Raw genomic sequence first — 15,889 nt, forward strand, 5'->3', positions numbered from 1 at the left:
AAAAAATAGATCAGATTTACTGGTCTGACAGAAACCGGAGGAACCACTAAGACTATGGTCCCCGGACATCCTACTAACTCAGAACTGAAGTCACTCCCAAAGTACACCTTTTAGCCAAAGACTAGACAGGCCTATAGAACAAACTAACACATGTGAGGAACATGCTTCTTAGTTCAATCAAGTATATGAGACCAAATAGGCAACACCTGCCCAAAAGCAAAGCCAAGAAGGCAGGAAGGGACAGGAAAACTGGATGAATGGACATGGAGAACCTGGGGTGTAAAGCGAAAGAAGGAGAGGGCTGACACACTGTGAGAATTGCAACCAATGTCACAAAAAACAATTTGTGCATAAATTTTTGAATGAGAAACTAATCTGCACTGTAAACTTTCACCTAAAACACAATGAAATTAGAAAAAAAAAGGTAGCTATCATAATTAGCTATTGTTATATATAAGGCATTTGCTCTGCAGTGAATATATCAATTTTCAGGATATAGTGTCATGTCTGAGAAGAGACAGATTATCCATATAAAGAGAAAGTAGGAGCTGATATGGACAAGGCAGCAACAGTAGAACAAGGCAAGTCTCAAATATTGGATTTTTCTTCCACAGAAAATAGAAAGGTCCTAATATTCCATGTAAAGTCTTTTTTTTTTTTTTTTTTTAAAGTTTAGCCCCAGATGCCAACAAGTGAGGGCACAGTCCCAATAATATGAGCTTGGCTGTGTCCTGATTGAGAATCAAAAGTTCTGACATCAGGAGACATGAAGTCTTTCCTGGCTCTGGCATTTACAAGCTATGTAATCACGAGCAAATGACTTAACTTCTCTAAGCCTCAACTTATTCATCTTTCAAGTGGGGATGATAATAATAATAATGCCAACCTAAGAGAGTTGTTGAGATGCTTAATTGAGACAACATATGAAGTATACTTAATACACTGTCTAAAATATAACAAACCCAAAAATATAACAAATACTCAAATAATATAAATTATGAAGGGGAGGTGAAGCTAAAATAAAGACCACAGAGAAATAAGACTGGGAAGAAGTCCCAGATATATTATGGCAGGTTGGGGAGTATCAATTACGTAGTACGCACAAAAGAAGAAAATTAAAGATATCAGGAGAATACAGTTAACTCAAGACTTACTCCAACTTTTAAATTATAAAATATATAAATATAAGCACATAAAAATGTCTAAGGTTGGCAGTAACAAATTTATTATAGAAAATAGGAACACTTCTAATAAGGAAATGGTTAAATAAATTATGGTATTGTCAAACAGCATTAAAACTAGCAATCTTTTGACATCTTCTTGACACATATATTGTGGTAACACTTTGGTTAATCAAAAAATACATGTATTTTTGTCTATAAATATACTCATACTCACACAAATAAAAAAAGAAAAACCCCAAAATGTTAACTAACAGCAGTTATCTGTGAATGACAAAACTTAAGGTGATTTTAACTGTTTCTTTAAACTTTGCTGCAAATTTTCCAAAATTTCTTTAACAAAGATGTATTACTTTTTAATATTTAAATTTTTTAAGCATATAAGGAGTTTTTAAGGCTAGTTACACTAAGTATATTAATAATAGAACTAGTCAAAATAATTCTGAGTTTACCTTGTAGTTCACTTTTAATAAGGCAACTTTCCATCATGTATAGTAATACAGTGACCATAATATCCAGCAGCTGACATTCTTCTGTTACCTGTCTGGCTAGCTCCTCATTGCTGAACAACTGAACGCTAATATGCACAATTCTGTTAGACATTGTGTCTGATTCATGACTTTTCTTCAGTGTTTTCATAATGAAAGCATAATGCTGAACAAAAGTTTTTGTAAAAGCAACCTGGAAATTTTTTAAATAGGAGAAAAAAAATGTTTACTTTTGAATTGCATAAAACATTTTCTAATATATTAACATTTGAAACCTATTGTTAGCTTATGATGATGTCCAAGGTAATTGAAAACATAATTTCAATGATGATAATATAATTTCTTAAGTTATATTTTCAATTTTAAGGAACATTAGCAAAGTTCTTTGATGGTTAAAAAAATTAATAGGCATTTTTAATTATCAAAATTTTAAAGCAATTACAATACCATGATTTAAGAATATAAATTTTCACTTTGCTCACAAATATGTCAATTTATTAATGTCAAAGTATGTGTCTTTGTTCTCAGCTAAAATGATCACTGAGGATTTAATATAACTAAACACAAATGAATTAAAGGCTCTTATATTTATATTCTATTTCCTTTCTGTGTAACATGTATATTTTCTCTATTTTTATAGCAGATATAATGAGACACAAATCAATGGCACTATTAAAGCATCACTCCTCAAGAGGCTTTACTAACTATACCATTGAAAGAATTACAGCATGTTTTATTTTCTTCTTATGCATTGAACTGCATCACTTCACCATAATGATATTGTGGTGATAGGTGGGTCCAGGCCTTCCAGGACTGGAGACTTCATCTATGTATATCTGTATATGTGTCAATAATGTGGCCAACAGCTACTAACTCCATGCTTTTGAAATGCCTAACCCCACAATCTAAACTCAGTTCCCCCTGTTAAACATTCTCACAGCACCCTGTACTTCTCCTTCAGAGGACTTAAAACATTTGTAACTACATATTTATTTATTTGTGCAATTGCGTTTTTAATGTTTATCCCCCAGTATCTTCTTCAGACTAAGTTACATGCAGAAAGCAACTCTTTGGAATTATGCTCAGTAATGCCACTTTGCCTCAGAGATACCATACGGTGCTTTTTATGCAAATCCTGTGTGGGGAACAGAGGACATTAACCCCTTTCCATATTATTATATCAGCTCTCAGAGCTATAAGCCGCAGCTAAAAAAAATATCAAAAAAGAATTAGTAATGAAAAGACAAAGAAAGAGGATCACAGTTCAGGGAAAAAAGGATAAAATTTAGATACCTTATACTCTTGATCTGGAAGCATGTTGAGTAAGAAAGTTACCATCTTCTGGGGAAATTCATACTTTATAGTCCAAAACAATAGTTCTTCTAGGAAACTTTTATGTTTCAAAACATCCATTATGGACTGATCTGCATTAAAAAAAGAAAATACATCATCTAATTATTTCCATTACTCATCTCATTTAAGCTTCATTATAACGAGTTTGTTTTTCAATAATGCATGTATATATTTTGCTGTGTATATTCTCAAGAACAATGAAATTAATAAAATTATATATATTTTTAAAATTAAAAAAAAAAAAAAACCAAACCCAATGCCATGGAGTCAATTCCGACTCATAGTGACTGTATAGGACAGAGCAGAAATGCTCCATAGGGTTTCCAAGGCTATGTATCTTTACAGAAGCAGAATGCCACATCTTCCTCCTATGGAGCAGCTGCAGGTTCCAACTGCTGACCTTTCCATTAGCAGCTGAGTACTTTAAGCAAAAAAAAAAAACAAAAAACACTATTCTTCATAAGTGAGATACTAATTTCACTAGAGAAAATAATTAATACATTGCTTTTTCTAGTACATAGGGGGTTTACTTTTTCTGGCAAGCAAATAATCAAAAAACATAAAGAGTGTTAGATATACGTACAATGGACTCAAAATGCCCTTTTCATGCATGGAGCAAAGGGGAAAATGCGTGCCCTTTGTGAGTAAATGTATTCAAAGAAAGATAGCATTAGCTACTGGAAAGCCTATTACTAAGGCCACCCAACACCCCTTAAGGGCTAAACTGTCTTGTTGGTAATTTCTCCATCCTTGCTACACCTAGTTAACAGAAGGGTCTCAAAAAGTGTATGATAAACTGAATGCTTTGAATACTCTGACTGTCTCTTTCTAGCACTGATTACAGATAGTTTTTTTGTTTGTTTGTTTGTTTTTTTGAGGGGGGGAAGGGAGGCTCCTAAAAATGAACTAGGTAATTGTGACTATAAATTTTTGCCAAGATGTCAAATGATCTTGAGCTGCTGTTTTGGATCATCCATTCTTCTAGGGTTGCTATGAGTCGGAATCAACTCGACAGGAACAGGTTTGCAAGTGTCAGCAGTGAATGGGCTAACTCAGTGGCACTACTTAAGCAGCTACTGCGTCAATCCTTCTCCTTGAGGGTCTTCCTTTTTTTCACTGACCCTCTACTTTACTAAGCATGATGTCCTCCAGGAATTGGTCCCTCTTGATCACATGTCCAAAGTAAGCAAGAAAAAGTCTTGTCACATTTGCTTCTAAGGAGCATTCTGGCTGTACTCCTTCCAAGACAGACGTGTTTGTTCTTCTGGCAGTCCACGGTATATTCGATAGTCTTCAACACCACCATAATTCAAATGCATCACTTTTTCTTCAGTCTTCTTTTTTCACTGTCCAGCTTTCACATCCATATGAGGCAACTGAAAATACCATGGCTTGGGACACGCAGACCTTAGTTATCAAAATGACATCTTTGCTTTTTTAGCTTTTAAAGGGATCTTTTTTTCAACTCTACTTTGGGGAGGCCGCTCTTCCTCAGTTGTATTTTCAGTGCCTCCTAAACTGAGGGACTCATCTTCCAGCACTGCAGCGGACAATATTCTGCTGTTATTCATAAGGTTTTCAACAGCTCATTTATTTCAGAAATAGATCACCAGGTCCTTCTTCCTCATCTTAGTCTGGAAGGTTTGTGGAAACCTGTCTACAATGATGACCTGCTGGTATTTGTATTACCAGTGGCATAACTTCCAGCATCATAGCAACATGCAGGCCCCCACAGTATGACAAACTGACAGGTGGAGGTGACAAGCCTGAAGCTACCATAATTGCTGTTATATGAAAAGCATTTAAAAGGAAAGATACATTAATTTTGTTTTAAATAAATAAAGCAATCATAATGCACCAAAAAATCTGTCGTTTCTACTAAAATGAGAATACTTGCAGTTATATAGATTTCTACTTTATCTTTGTTATTGTTGTTAGGTGCCATCGAGTTGGCTCCAACTCATAGCTACCCTATATACAACTGAACAAAACACTGTCCAGTCCTGCACCATCCTCACAATCGTTGTTATGCTTAAGCCCATTGTTGCAGCCACTGTGTCAACACATCTCACTAAGGGTCTTCCTCTTTTTCGCTGACCCTCTACCAAGCATGATGTCCTTCTCCAGAGACTGATCCCTCCTGATAACATGTCCAAAGTATATGAGACGTAGTCTCGCCATCCTTGCTTCTAAGAAGCACTCTGGCTGTACTTCTTCCAAGACAGATTTGTTCATTCTCTTAGCCGTCCATGGTATATTCAATATTCTTCTCCAACAGCACAATTCAAAGGCATCAATTCTTCAGTCTTCCTTATTCATCATCCAGCTTTCACATGCATAGGAAGCCACTGAAAACACCATGGCTTGGGTCAGGCGCATCTTAGTCTTCAAGGTGACATCTCTGCTTTGCAACACTTTAAAGAGGTCTTTTGCAGCAAATTTGCCCAATCCAATGAGTCTTTTGATTTCTTGACTACCGCTTCCATGAGCGTTGATTGCAGATCCAAGTAAAATGAAATCCTTGACGACTTCAATCTTTTCCTCATTTATCATATTGGTCCTTACTGGTCCAGTTGTGAGGGTTTTTTTCTTTACATTGAGGTGTAATCCATACTGAAGCTGTGGTCTTTGGTTTTCATCAGTAATTGTTTCAAGTCCTCTTCACTTTCAGCAAGCAAGGTTGTGTCATCTGCATAACACAGGCTGTTAATGAGTCTTCCTCCAATCCTGATGTCCCACATTCTTCTTCATATAGCTCAGCTTCTCAGATTATTTGCTCAGCATACAGACTGAATAGGTATGGTGAAAGGATCCAACCCTGACGTACATCTTTCCTGACTTTAAACCAATCAGTATCCCCTTGTTCTGTTTGAACAACTGCCTCTTGATCTATGTACAGGTTCCTCATGAGCACAATTAAATGTTCTGGAATTCCATTCTTCGCAATGTTATCCATAATTTGTTATGATCCACACAGTCGAATGCTTTCGCATAGTCAATAAAACACAAGTAAACATCTTTCTGGCATTCTCTGCTTTCAGCCAGGATCCATCTGACATCAGCAATGATATCCCTGGTTCCACATCTTCTTCTGAATCCGGCTTGAATTTCTGACAGTTCCTTGTCGATATACTGTTGTTGCCGCTTTTGAATGATCTTCAGCAAAATTTTACATGTGTGATATCAGTGTCATTGTTCAATAATTTCTGCATTTGGTGGTATCACCTTTCTTGGGAATAGGCATAAATATGGATCTCTTCCAGTCAGTTGGCCAGGTAGCTGTCTTCCAAGTTTCTTGGCATAGATGAGTGAGTACTTCCAGCTCTGCATCCATTTGCTGAAACATCTTGATTGGTATTCCATCAATTCCTGGAGCCTTGTTTTTCACCAATGCCTTCAGAGCAGTTTGGATTTCTTCCTTCAGTACCATTGGTTCCTGCTCATACGGTACCACCTAAAACAGCTGAACGTCGACCAATTCTTTTTGGTATAGCGACTCTGTGTATTTCTTTCATCTTCTTTTGACGCTTCCTGAGTCGTTTAATATTTTCCCCATAGAATCCTTCAATATTGCAACTCAAGGCTTGAATTTTTTCTTCAGTTTTTTCAGCTTGAGAAATGCAGAGCATGTTCTTTTGGTTTTCCACCTCCAGGTCTTTGCACATGTCATTACAATACTTTACTTTGTCTTCACAAGCCACCCTCTGAAAACTTCTGTTCAACTCTTTAGTCAAACAAAAACCAGCAATTGCTTCATTACTGCTCCTAAAAATGGTGAAGTCAGTCTCCCAAGATATTGAAAACACACGGCTAGTTATGGAAATGTGGTTAGAAATGCTTCTATTAATTATGTGTGACTGTTTACCTTTAAAATCTTGATTAAATTGACATGACTTTTAACAACGTCAAAACTACCTTAAGCCAATTGTAAAAAGAAATTTTTGAAGACACAATATACGGCATAAATCCATGCCTAAGACAAAGGTGCTAGGACAGCAGAGTCCAGGCTCTAGAACCCACTAGCTAAATAATTTTAGCCATATTACTTAACCCTCCGGGGTTATCTTTAAAATTTAGGTTTTGAGGATACACAATAATGTGCTTATTCTGCACAGTGCCTGGTCTCTTGTCTATCATCACACATTTTATTTTTTCGGCTCTATTTCAAACTATGGAACACAATTCTTACAAAAGCTAAACTACTCCCTGAACTTCAGATATCTTCAAAAGCAAGCCACTTTTCGAAAACTCCTGGGTTCTACTAATTCAAAAAGCCATTTCTTCTATGTACATACTTAAATCATAAACAATAACTGATCAAAGTCTTAAATCTCTGTTCCATTTAACCACCGGAGGAATGAAAAGAAAGCACTTAATCCAGTCCCATGGGTGAAAAAATTCAGGTATAAAAGAAAACAAACTTCAATTGCACAAAAATATCTTTAGCCAGAGTTTGCCCAGTCTAAAGAAAGCAATGATCTCTTACACTATAAAGGGTATTTTCTGGGCATCCCTAAAGCCTAAATTCAAGTATATGCCTAACAATCTGCTCCAATTCAGATGTCTCTCAAGGACTCAATGGACAATTCTGGTATGTCAAAGGACCAAGTAGCCATATGGATTTCTAATTCCCTTCAGGTATCCCAGGTTCTCCGCTGAGCCAGGAAGAACAGGAACATGGATCCATACGTGCATCCTGGATCACAGATCAAATTCATACCCTTTGTTCTAACAGCCAACAAGGTAAATGCGGCAAGGTAAATGTAACAAAGACAGACTTACAAAATGGATCTGCAACTGAAATTGTCTCCATGTTCCACATTGCCAGGCAGTCCTAGACATTCCACAAAATGTACTTAATCAGCTCTAGAAATAAGAATCTTCTTTGAACCTCAGGAGACTCTCTGACAGACCATACTAACCCAGCGAATAGGCCACGGTAAGATTTGGAAATCCACAGCACAAATCCAAAGCTCAGGGTGCAAACCAATAACAAGTATTCTAGAAAAGCTTTTAATGAGCGTCAATAAAACAGTGATTAACAGCTTACGCTCTGGGATTTGAATTAAAGACCTACTGCTTATCAGCTATGACCTCTACCATGCCTCCATTTTCTTTTTCATAAAATGATACAATAATAAAATCTGCTTCATATGGTTACTTTGAGGATTAAATGAAACAATGCATTAGAAGTGCTTAGCATTATGTCTAGCACACACAGAACGTCCAATAAATACTGCTCATTATTATTACTAATTGACTGAGTCACTACAGGCATATTTATTTCCTCTCTTAAGCAAAAAAGTAATGAGCCCTTCCTATGTATTACATGCTATTCATTCTCATTCATTTCATTCATTCATACTCATATTCACTCTCTCTCTCTCACCATCTCTCCCTTGCTGGTCCTTTTCCACTCCAGAAATTGGATACCCCAGATTACAAAAATGTTTAATGCAAACTAAAACTTTACACCCAAAGCACTGGGTCCAAATCAAAGGATCAATAAAAAGACATACTCTTTTTCTTGCTCAAACATGCTAAAGCACATTTTACAAAGAAAACAATGAACAAAAATGCCAACAGCAAGAATTTTACTTGTTTCTGAAGCCCCCCACTACCACCCCCAACAACACTTTTTTCACCATTAGACAAATCTAGTAACATAATTCTTCCATCAAACAGCTTCAATGTCAATATGGCTAGTCAATCAAATATTCTTCCTAATTAAACATTTTTAGAAGATTTTCATGCAAGGAAAAACAATATAAATACCTTTGGTGCCACTGCTTAGTTTTACCCTCTTTCGCTTGCCCAGACCTTGACTCCCATCTTGATCCTCCTGAAAAACAAAAATAACAAAATAAGCATCACATATAGTAATATTCATAAATTTATACATTTTAATACAAATATGCTTATAACTTATGTTAAAACATAATATATACATGGTTATATACTTTATATATATATGCTGTAATAAAATAGCTTTTTAATTCTAATTTTGGTTAAGATATATAGTGAAATATCTTTAGTATTAAAATATAAGAGCTTTTAGGCTTAATCTGTGCTTCTAATGTAAGACTCTTAAATACTTCAAAATGATAAAATAAAAACATTCCTACCTTTACAAATATAACAGCAAATGTACAAAGAAGCTAAAGGAAGGGGTGTGAGGAGATTATCATAGGAAAGAAGGACAGGAGAGAGAAGGGATTGAAACAGTGATGACAGGAAAGGCTTTGAAGAATCCGAGACAAACAAAATGAGTTCAAGAAATCAAGTTCTTAAAAATAAACAGCATATTAGAGGCTGGAGTTGACAGTTAAAAAATAGTAAAAACAAATTAAAATATGTTTATATAAATTAAAAAAAAACAAGAAGAAAACACAGGCACTTATGTTCACATATCATATATGCATTCCTGAAAAACCCTACACCAAAAACAACAGGGCTTACAGGAAAAAAAGGATCAGGGGCAGGCTGTTCACAATCTATTCAAGTTTGTAACCAGAGAGGTAATAAAAGTAATAATCGGTACCTTAGGAGATAATTTGGATGCTCAGGCAAGCATCTTGGGGCGGTTTGAGGCTGTCTCAGGAGATGTTAACACCGCACAATAGAGTGGGAAAGCTAGCCGGCTGAGGGGAGAGGAGCAGAGGAAACAGCTGCCACTGGTGAAACCAAGGTGAGGCTGCACCTTTTGGGGAGGGAGCCTTGGGTCTAAGTGTTCATTTCTAATTTTCTTAAAATACTGCTGAAAAGACTCCTGCTGCTTTTGCAGCAGAGCTGAGTGCTTTTTCCTCTCCAGCTAAAGGTTATGATTCTACCCCACTATCCCAGCTCTACTAAACTAGGAAAGATCGCATATGAATCAAAAACATCCACATTATACTGGCATCTTTTCTCTGTTTTCCAAACACATGCGAGCCAACTGGTGTCACAGGGACACGTGTAGTAGTATTCTGGCATACAATTTGTTGTGCTAACAACGGTATTTGTAGCAGGTTAGAACTATAGTACAGATTCCCAGGTACTTTCTCAATTACAGCCCATCAAATCTCCAAAGCAAATAAGTAGCCTCAGCTTTATGCTACTGCTCTATCTACTGGCATGGCTTCCTTGGCATTCACACCACAGACTTAATTTCAAACTTCTGCCAAGATCAGCATCAGTCCTCAGGGCCAGTCTCTGGAGTTTTCCAGAGCTACCACTTAGCTCAGGCATTCAACATTTACTGAGCACTTTAATATGCCTCCTGCCTTTGCCAGGCCTCTATGGCCATCTACCCGACGGCAGGACTGACAGTCAAACTACATTCTTCTCCTCTGTCCCTTGAGACACTAGCCAAAACAAAATCTGGAGCCTTAAAAGACAGAAAAAAGACACAAAAATGTAAAATCATGTCTCAGGGTCCAGAGGGTTCGGAGTTTGAGAATTCGGCTAGTAACTTCATGTAACTGTTCTCTCCGTCTTGAGAGAAAAGGAAAACATAGAAAAGAACATGTGCTATGTCCCAGGTTAGGATTAGTTCATATTTCACACATAAACTTCCTATGTAAAATGTATCCTTGATCAAGCAATGGTCATGACAGTAGCAAGTTCTATAAACTTCCTGGCCTTTTAGTCGTAAAGGACAAGTAGAATTAGCCAAACAAAGGAGGGGAAGGTCATTCCAAGAAGAAATGACAGTATGATCAAAGGCAAAAAGACAAAAGTTTGGAAACACGGCCCAATGAGTTGAGATTAACATCATCGTATACATCAAACACAGCTGAAGAAATTATTTCCATCTAAACTGGTGGGTAAATGGGCACACTCGTACATTGCTGGTGACAGTACAGAGTAGTACAATCTTACTAGGTGGCAATTTGGCAATGCATATATCAAAAGTTTTTAAAGTGTGTTTATTTTTGAAACAGAAATTTCAGTTCTAGGAATTTATCCTAAAAAAATAATCGGACAGTGAGGACTATATTTTCTTAAATCATTCCTGCTCATGTATTTTAACTATTCATCAGTGTTATTCATAATAGGAAAAATTTATATTTGGCTTCCAACAATAAAGAATTAGTAAATAAATTACAGCATACCTATACCACATGAAGAAAAACAATGGTAGAGCTCTATATTCATTGTAACCAGATATATGTTTAAAAATTATTATAAGTAGGAAAAGTATGCTATACAGAATAGCACACATAGTATGATACCATTTAAGTACTGACTATACAAATATACTCTGTTAAAATACACCCCTTATTACAGATGTTCAAAACTATCATTAGTGAGAAAAGCAGTTTATAGAACAGAACATATAACACAAATCCATTAAAATATATATATTATACATAAACTCTGTTAAAATACAGATGTTTATAGAAAGTCACCTCTAAGTGATAGAGTAATAATGGAATACCATGTTATGTATTACAAGTCCCATATTTATATTTTGGGAAAAAATACATTTAACCGAAAGTAATGACCTCCTATCATGGAAATTTCAGGCACTAGGAAAGATGAAAATAATGCAGGTTATCGTGACCACAATTCCCAACCCCAAGTTCATCATGGGGAGTTGTAGTTGTTTCCATTGATTGATGAGGAAGCAATAATGGATGCTGGAGAAAATGATGGTCCACTGACAAGTGAGGAAACAAATCGGGTACAATCCCCGCCCAGAGAGCATTTGTGCAGCTCTCAAAAAACATTGTCAAAACCTTAACTAGTCCCTGGTCAGTGCAGCAGGCATCACTGCTACATGTGTTTCAGGCACAGAATATGGACATAGGTACAAATTGAGAAAGGAACACTCAGGATAAACGTTCAGACTTCCAATCTGCAAAATCTGCAGGTGGTTTCTTAACACTTGAGTACCATGGTTGGCAAGAGAACACATAAATTCACTTAAAATAAGTTAATCGAAAATAACCTTGTTTTCATAGATTTACTAGACAGGTAGATGGAAAAAATATGGGTTCCATAAAGAGAAGTCAGGTAAACTCACTCTCAGAGTGTTGAGATTCACACAAAGAATGCTGACACAGAGTATTCAAAGCTAGAAGGAATATTTAACATACCAGGTTAGAAAAATAAAACCCAAAAGAGATTTTGAGAGGCTGTAACAAGAAGATGAAACTTAAAAATTTATGTAAACCTCTGTAATCTGAGTTTGTTTGTTTAAAAAAAATCATACAAGCAAAAAGCAAAGAGGGACCTCTAACTTGTCAGCTGTGCATTTCAAAAAAATAACCTGGGGCTTTCAACTGACTACTGGGCTCCTGCCAAGAGTGTAGCACAGCTGCTAAAGGCTCACACAAAACCTTGGACTTTAATGAAAGCATAGCGTCCATATCAAGAGATGTTCCATCATTGTGCACCGAATCCAGATCATAGATTTTAGAAAGGATTGACTCTGTGAAAGAGATATATACAAGAAATTATACTTTAAAAACTAAAGGTAAATATTTAAAGGAGTATAATATGAAAGTAAAAACCTTTCTAGAGGGCAAAATAAAAAACGTGTGAAAGTTACAATACTTAACACAATATCAAAAAGAACATCCTAATAATTTGAGCTATCAAAAGAACAAGCTGCCTCATAAACTGTAAGCTCCCTAGCATTGGAAGTGTTTAAGGAAATGATTACCAATTGCCAAGAAAATCAATTCCTGCGCTGGAAAAGAAATACATTAGAAATCAAAACTACAATGAGATACCATCTCACCCCAACAAGGCTGGCATTAATCCAAAAAACACAAAATAATAAACGTTGAAGAAGTTGTAGAGAGACTGGAACACTTATACATTGCTGGTAGGAATGTAAAATGGTACAACCACTTTGGAAATCGATTTGGCGCTTCCTTAAAAAGTCCCACACAATCCAACAGTCTCACTCCTTGGAATATATCCTAGAGAAATAAGAGCCATCACACAAACAGATATATGCACACCCATGTTCATTGCAGCACTGTTCACAATAGAAAAAGATGGAAATAACCTAGGTGCCCATCAACAGATGAATGGATAAACAAATTATGGTACACACACACAATGGAATACAATGCAACGAGAAAGAACAATGATGAATATGTGGAATATCTCATATTGTCAGAAGACAATATGTTGAGTAAAATTAGTCAGTCGCAAAAGGACAAACATTGTATGAGTTCACTATTATAAAAACTCAAGAGAAGGTTTAAACACAGAGAAAACATTCTTTGATGGTTACGAGGGTGGGGAGTGAAGGTGAAGAGGATTCACTAACTAGACAGCAGACAAGAATCACCTTAGGCGAAGGGAAGTCAGCACAACTGGACTAAACCAAAGGCTAAGAAGTTTCCTGAACACAACCGAACACTTCAAGGGACAGAGTAGCCAGGGCTGGCGACCATGGTTTCAGGAGACATCTAGATCGATTGGCATAAAAAAGTTTATTAAGAAAATGTTTTGCATCCCACTTTGGTGAGTGGCATCTGGGGTCTTAAAAGCTAGCAAGCAACCATCTAAACCCACTGCAACAAGATGCATCAATTGGTCCCAATCCATCTGGAGCAAAGGAGAATGAAAGATACCAAAGACACAAGGAAAATATTAGCCCAAGAGAAAAAAGGGCCACATAAACCAGAGACTCCATCAGCCTGAGACCAGAAGAATTAGATGGTGCCTGGCTACCACCAATGACTGCCCTGACAAGGAACGTCACAGAGAGTCCCTGACAAAGCAAGAGAAAAGTGGGGTGCAAAACTCGAATTCATGTAAAAAGACCAGACTTGAATGGTCTAAGACTGGAGGTAACTCCCAAAGCTACGGCTCCCGAAGTTCTGTTAACCCAGAATTAAAACCATTCCCAAAGCCCACTCTTCAGACAAAGATTAGACTGGACTATAAAACATAAAACAATACTCGCGAGGAGTGTGCCTCGTAGTTCAAGCACATACACGAGACCAAATGGGCAGCTTCTGTCTGGAGGTAGGATGAGAAGGCAGGAAGGGACAGGAGCTGATTGGATGGATGGTGGAAAGGGGCAGTATGCTGTCTCACTGTGAGGATTGCAACTAGTGTCACGTAACAATATATGCATAAATTTTTGGATGAGAAATTAACTTGAGCTGTAAACTTTCACCTAAAGCACAACTTAAAAAAAAAAAAGGTACATTAGATATTTCTAAGACCCTGCCCACCAAAAAGTTTGTGATTTCCCACACTACCCCTCACCATTAATGTAATTTATGAGAACTAACAAATTAGAATTAAACTTTCTATCTCCAGAAGTAAAATTAATTTTTTCATTTTACATTCATTTATGATGTGTCTCTGACTGTCAATTTCAATAACCCTACTTTTGCTACACATTTTCACAAATTACTTTTAACTATTCATTTGGATTCTGTCTCGAATAAAGGTAAGAGTGTTCAGAACATATCTATACAATAACTCATTTTAATTTTTTAAGGCATTACTTCTCAATTATGTAAAGGTGTGCTAAAAAAAAGACTAAAAACAAACAAGCCAAATTAATAAACAATGGCTATCTCTGTATTGAAGGGTTAAAGGTAAATGCCTCCTTCTTTACCCTTAGCTCTATTTTTCAATTTTTCCACAATGGACATTCATATTTTTATACTCTCACAGGAGGAAAACATGTTTTAAATTATTTTATTTGTATTAATGGCTATACCTCAAAGTCACAGAGATTAAAGATCTAGATCATAACAAAAATGATACACAGATATATGGATGCTGCTTACGGCAATGGCCAAAGTGAATATAATCTTTCCTTGAAAAAATATCTTTATCTCCAAGATCCTATTTCCTCTGAAAAGCTCTCTAATCAAACCCACTTACATATGATACTAGAGATCATTTTCTTTTGAAATGGATTATCAGATGGTTATTTATTTAAAAAGTGAATAAAAATAAATTTTAATTTTAAAAATACTTCATAAAGTCAAGATATACCTTTATTTTATTTTAGTTTGGGTCCCATACAACACAAACAACATCTTCTACTCTTATTTCATATGAGCTACACAGAAAAAGAATAAGTAGTAGTAGTATGAAGAATGTCATGTGTATAAATAGCACTGCTGAGTACACAATGTTCTGCTACTTGAGGGACAGTAGAGACAAATATCTGACACAACTTGTATGAATAAAATTTAGTAGCCTGAAATATGCACAGTCATTCAAATAAAACTCTTTGCAAATAGAAAGATACCTTGCCACTGTTACTGTTTCAAATCTGTTTCTTCATTTTTTTAATGAAATGGTTGAATTAAGTTATCTGTAGGTTCTCTTTTGATTCTAAATTCTAACTTAAAGATCTTTTTTTAATTGTTGTAATTCTCTCTATATAATAGTAACTGAGACGTCTCTGCCCTCTTCTTCTCATTCTGTCTTCCTCTCTGTATAATTTGTTAAATTACAAGAATGAAATCATGAAAAGGGATTGCTCAATAATCCCACGGACCTGTATGGTAAGGGTGTAGAAACACCAATCCTTAAGCCATATCCAACTCTTAATTTCAAATATAAATACTAAAACAAACCTAACATTTGTGCCTATTTCTGTAGACATGCAATATGGCATTACAAGGCTTAGTTAAATTTTTAAATGACATAAAGTCGGTTTTGTTCAAGAAAATCTGTGTCTGCAGACTCTTCACCTATCATACTATTTTTCTTATCTCTTCATCTTCTTTCTCCTTAATCTAAAACTATTTTAACCTTTATAAAATCACTTATTGCAATTTTTAATCATTTTAAGGAATACATGTAAAATGTTTTAAAAGAATAAAAGTATAATACAAATTTAAAACACTAATATCATTAGTTTTGAAGTAGATGGAGAGAGCATCTCATATT

General features: G+C 35.8%; 1 protein-coding gene across 6 annotated transcripts in view; it reads right to left on the minus strand.

The window, feature by feature from the left end:
* UBR3 (ubiquitin protein ligase E3 component n-recognin 3) overlaps positions 1 to 15,889 on the minus strand; it is a 234,014-nt gene that overhangs the window by 157,124 nt on the left and 61,001 nt on the right. For all 6 annotated transcript variants that reach the window (XR_010322292.1, XM_064287015.1, XM_064287016.1 and 3 more), the window contains exons 6-8: positions 8,798 to 8,864; positions 2,963 to 3,093; positions 1,634 to 1,862 (exon numbers count right to left, since the gene is read on the minus strand). Coding sequence is in view for 5 of the 6 variants with exons in the window: in XM_064287015.1 (XP_064143085.1) it covers positions 1,634 to 1,862; positions 2,963 to 3,093; positions 8,798 to 8,864 (427 nt within the window). In the remaining variant the exon portion in view is untranslated. The remainder of the gene's footprint in view (positions 1 to 1,633; positions 1,863 to 2,962; positions 3,094 to 8,797; positions 8,865 to 15,889) is intronic.

This window comes from Loxodonta africana, chromosome 6 (assembly GCF_030014295.1).
Source record: "Loxodonta africana isolate mLoxAfr1 chromosome 6, mLoxAfr1.hap2, whole genome shotgun sequence".
In the NCBI taxonomy this organism is placed as follows: domain Eukaryota; kingdom Metazoa; phylum Chordata; class Mammalia; order Proboscidea; family Elephantidae; genus Loxodonta; species Loxodonta africana.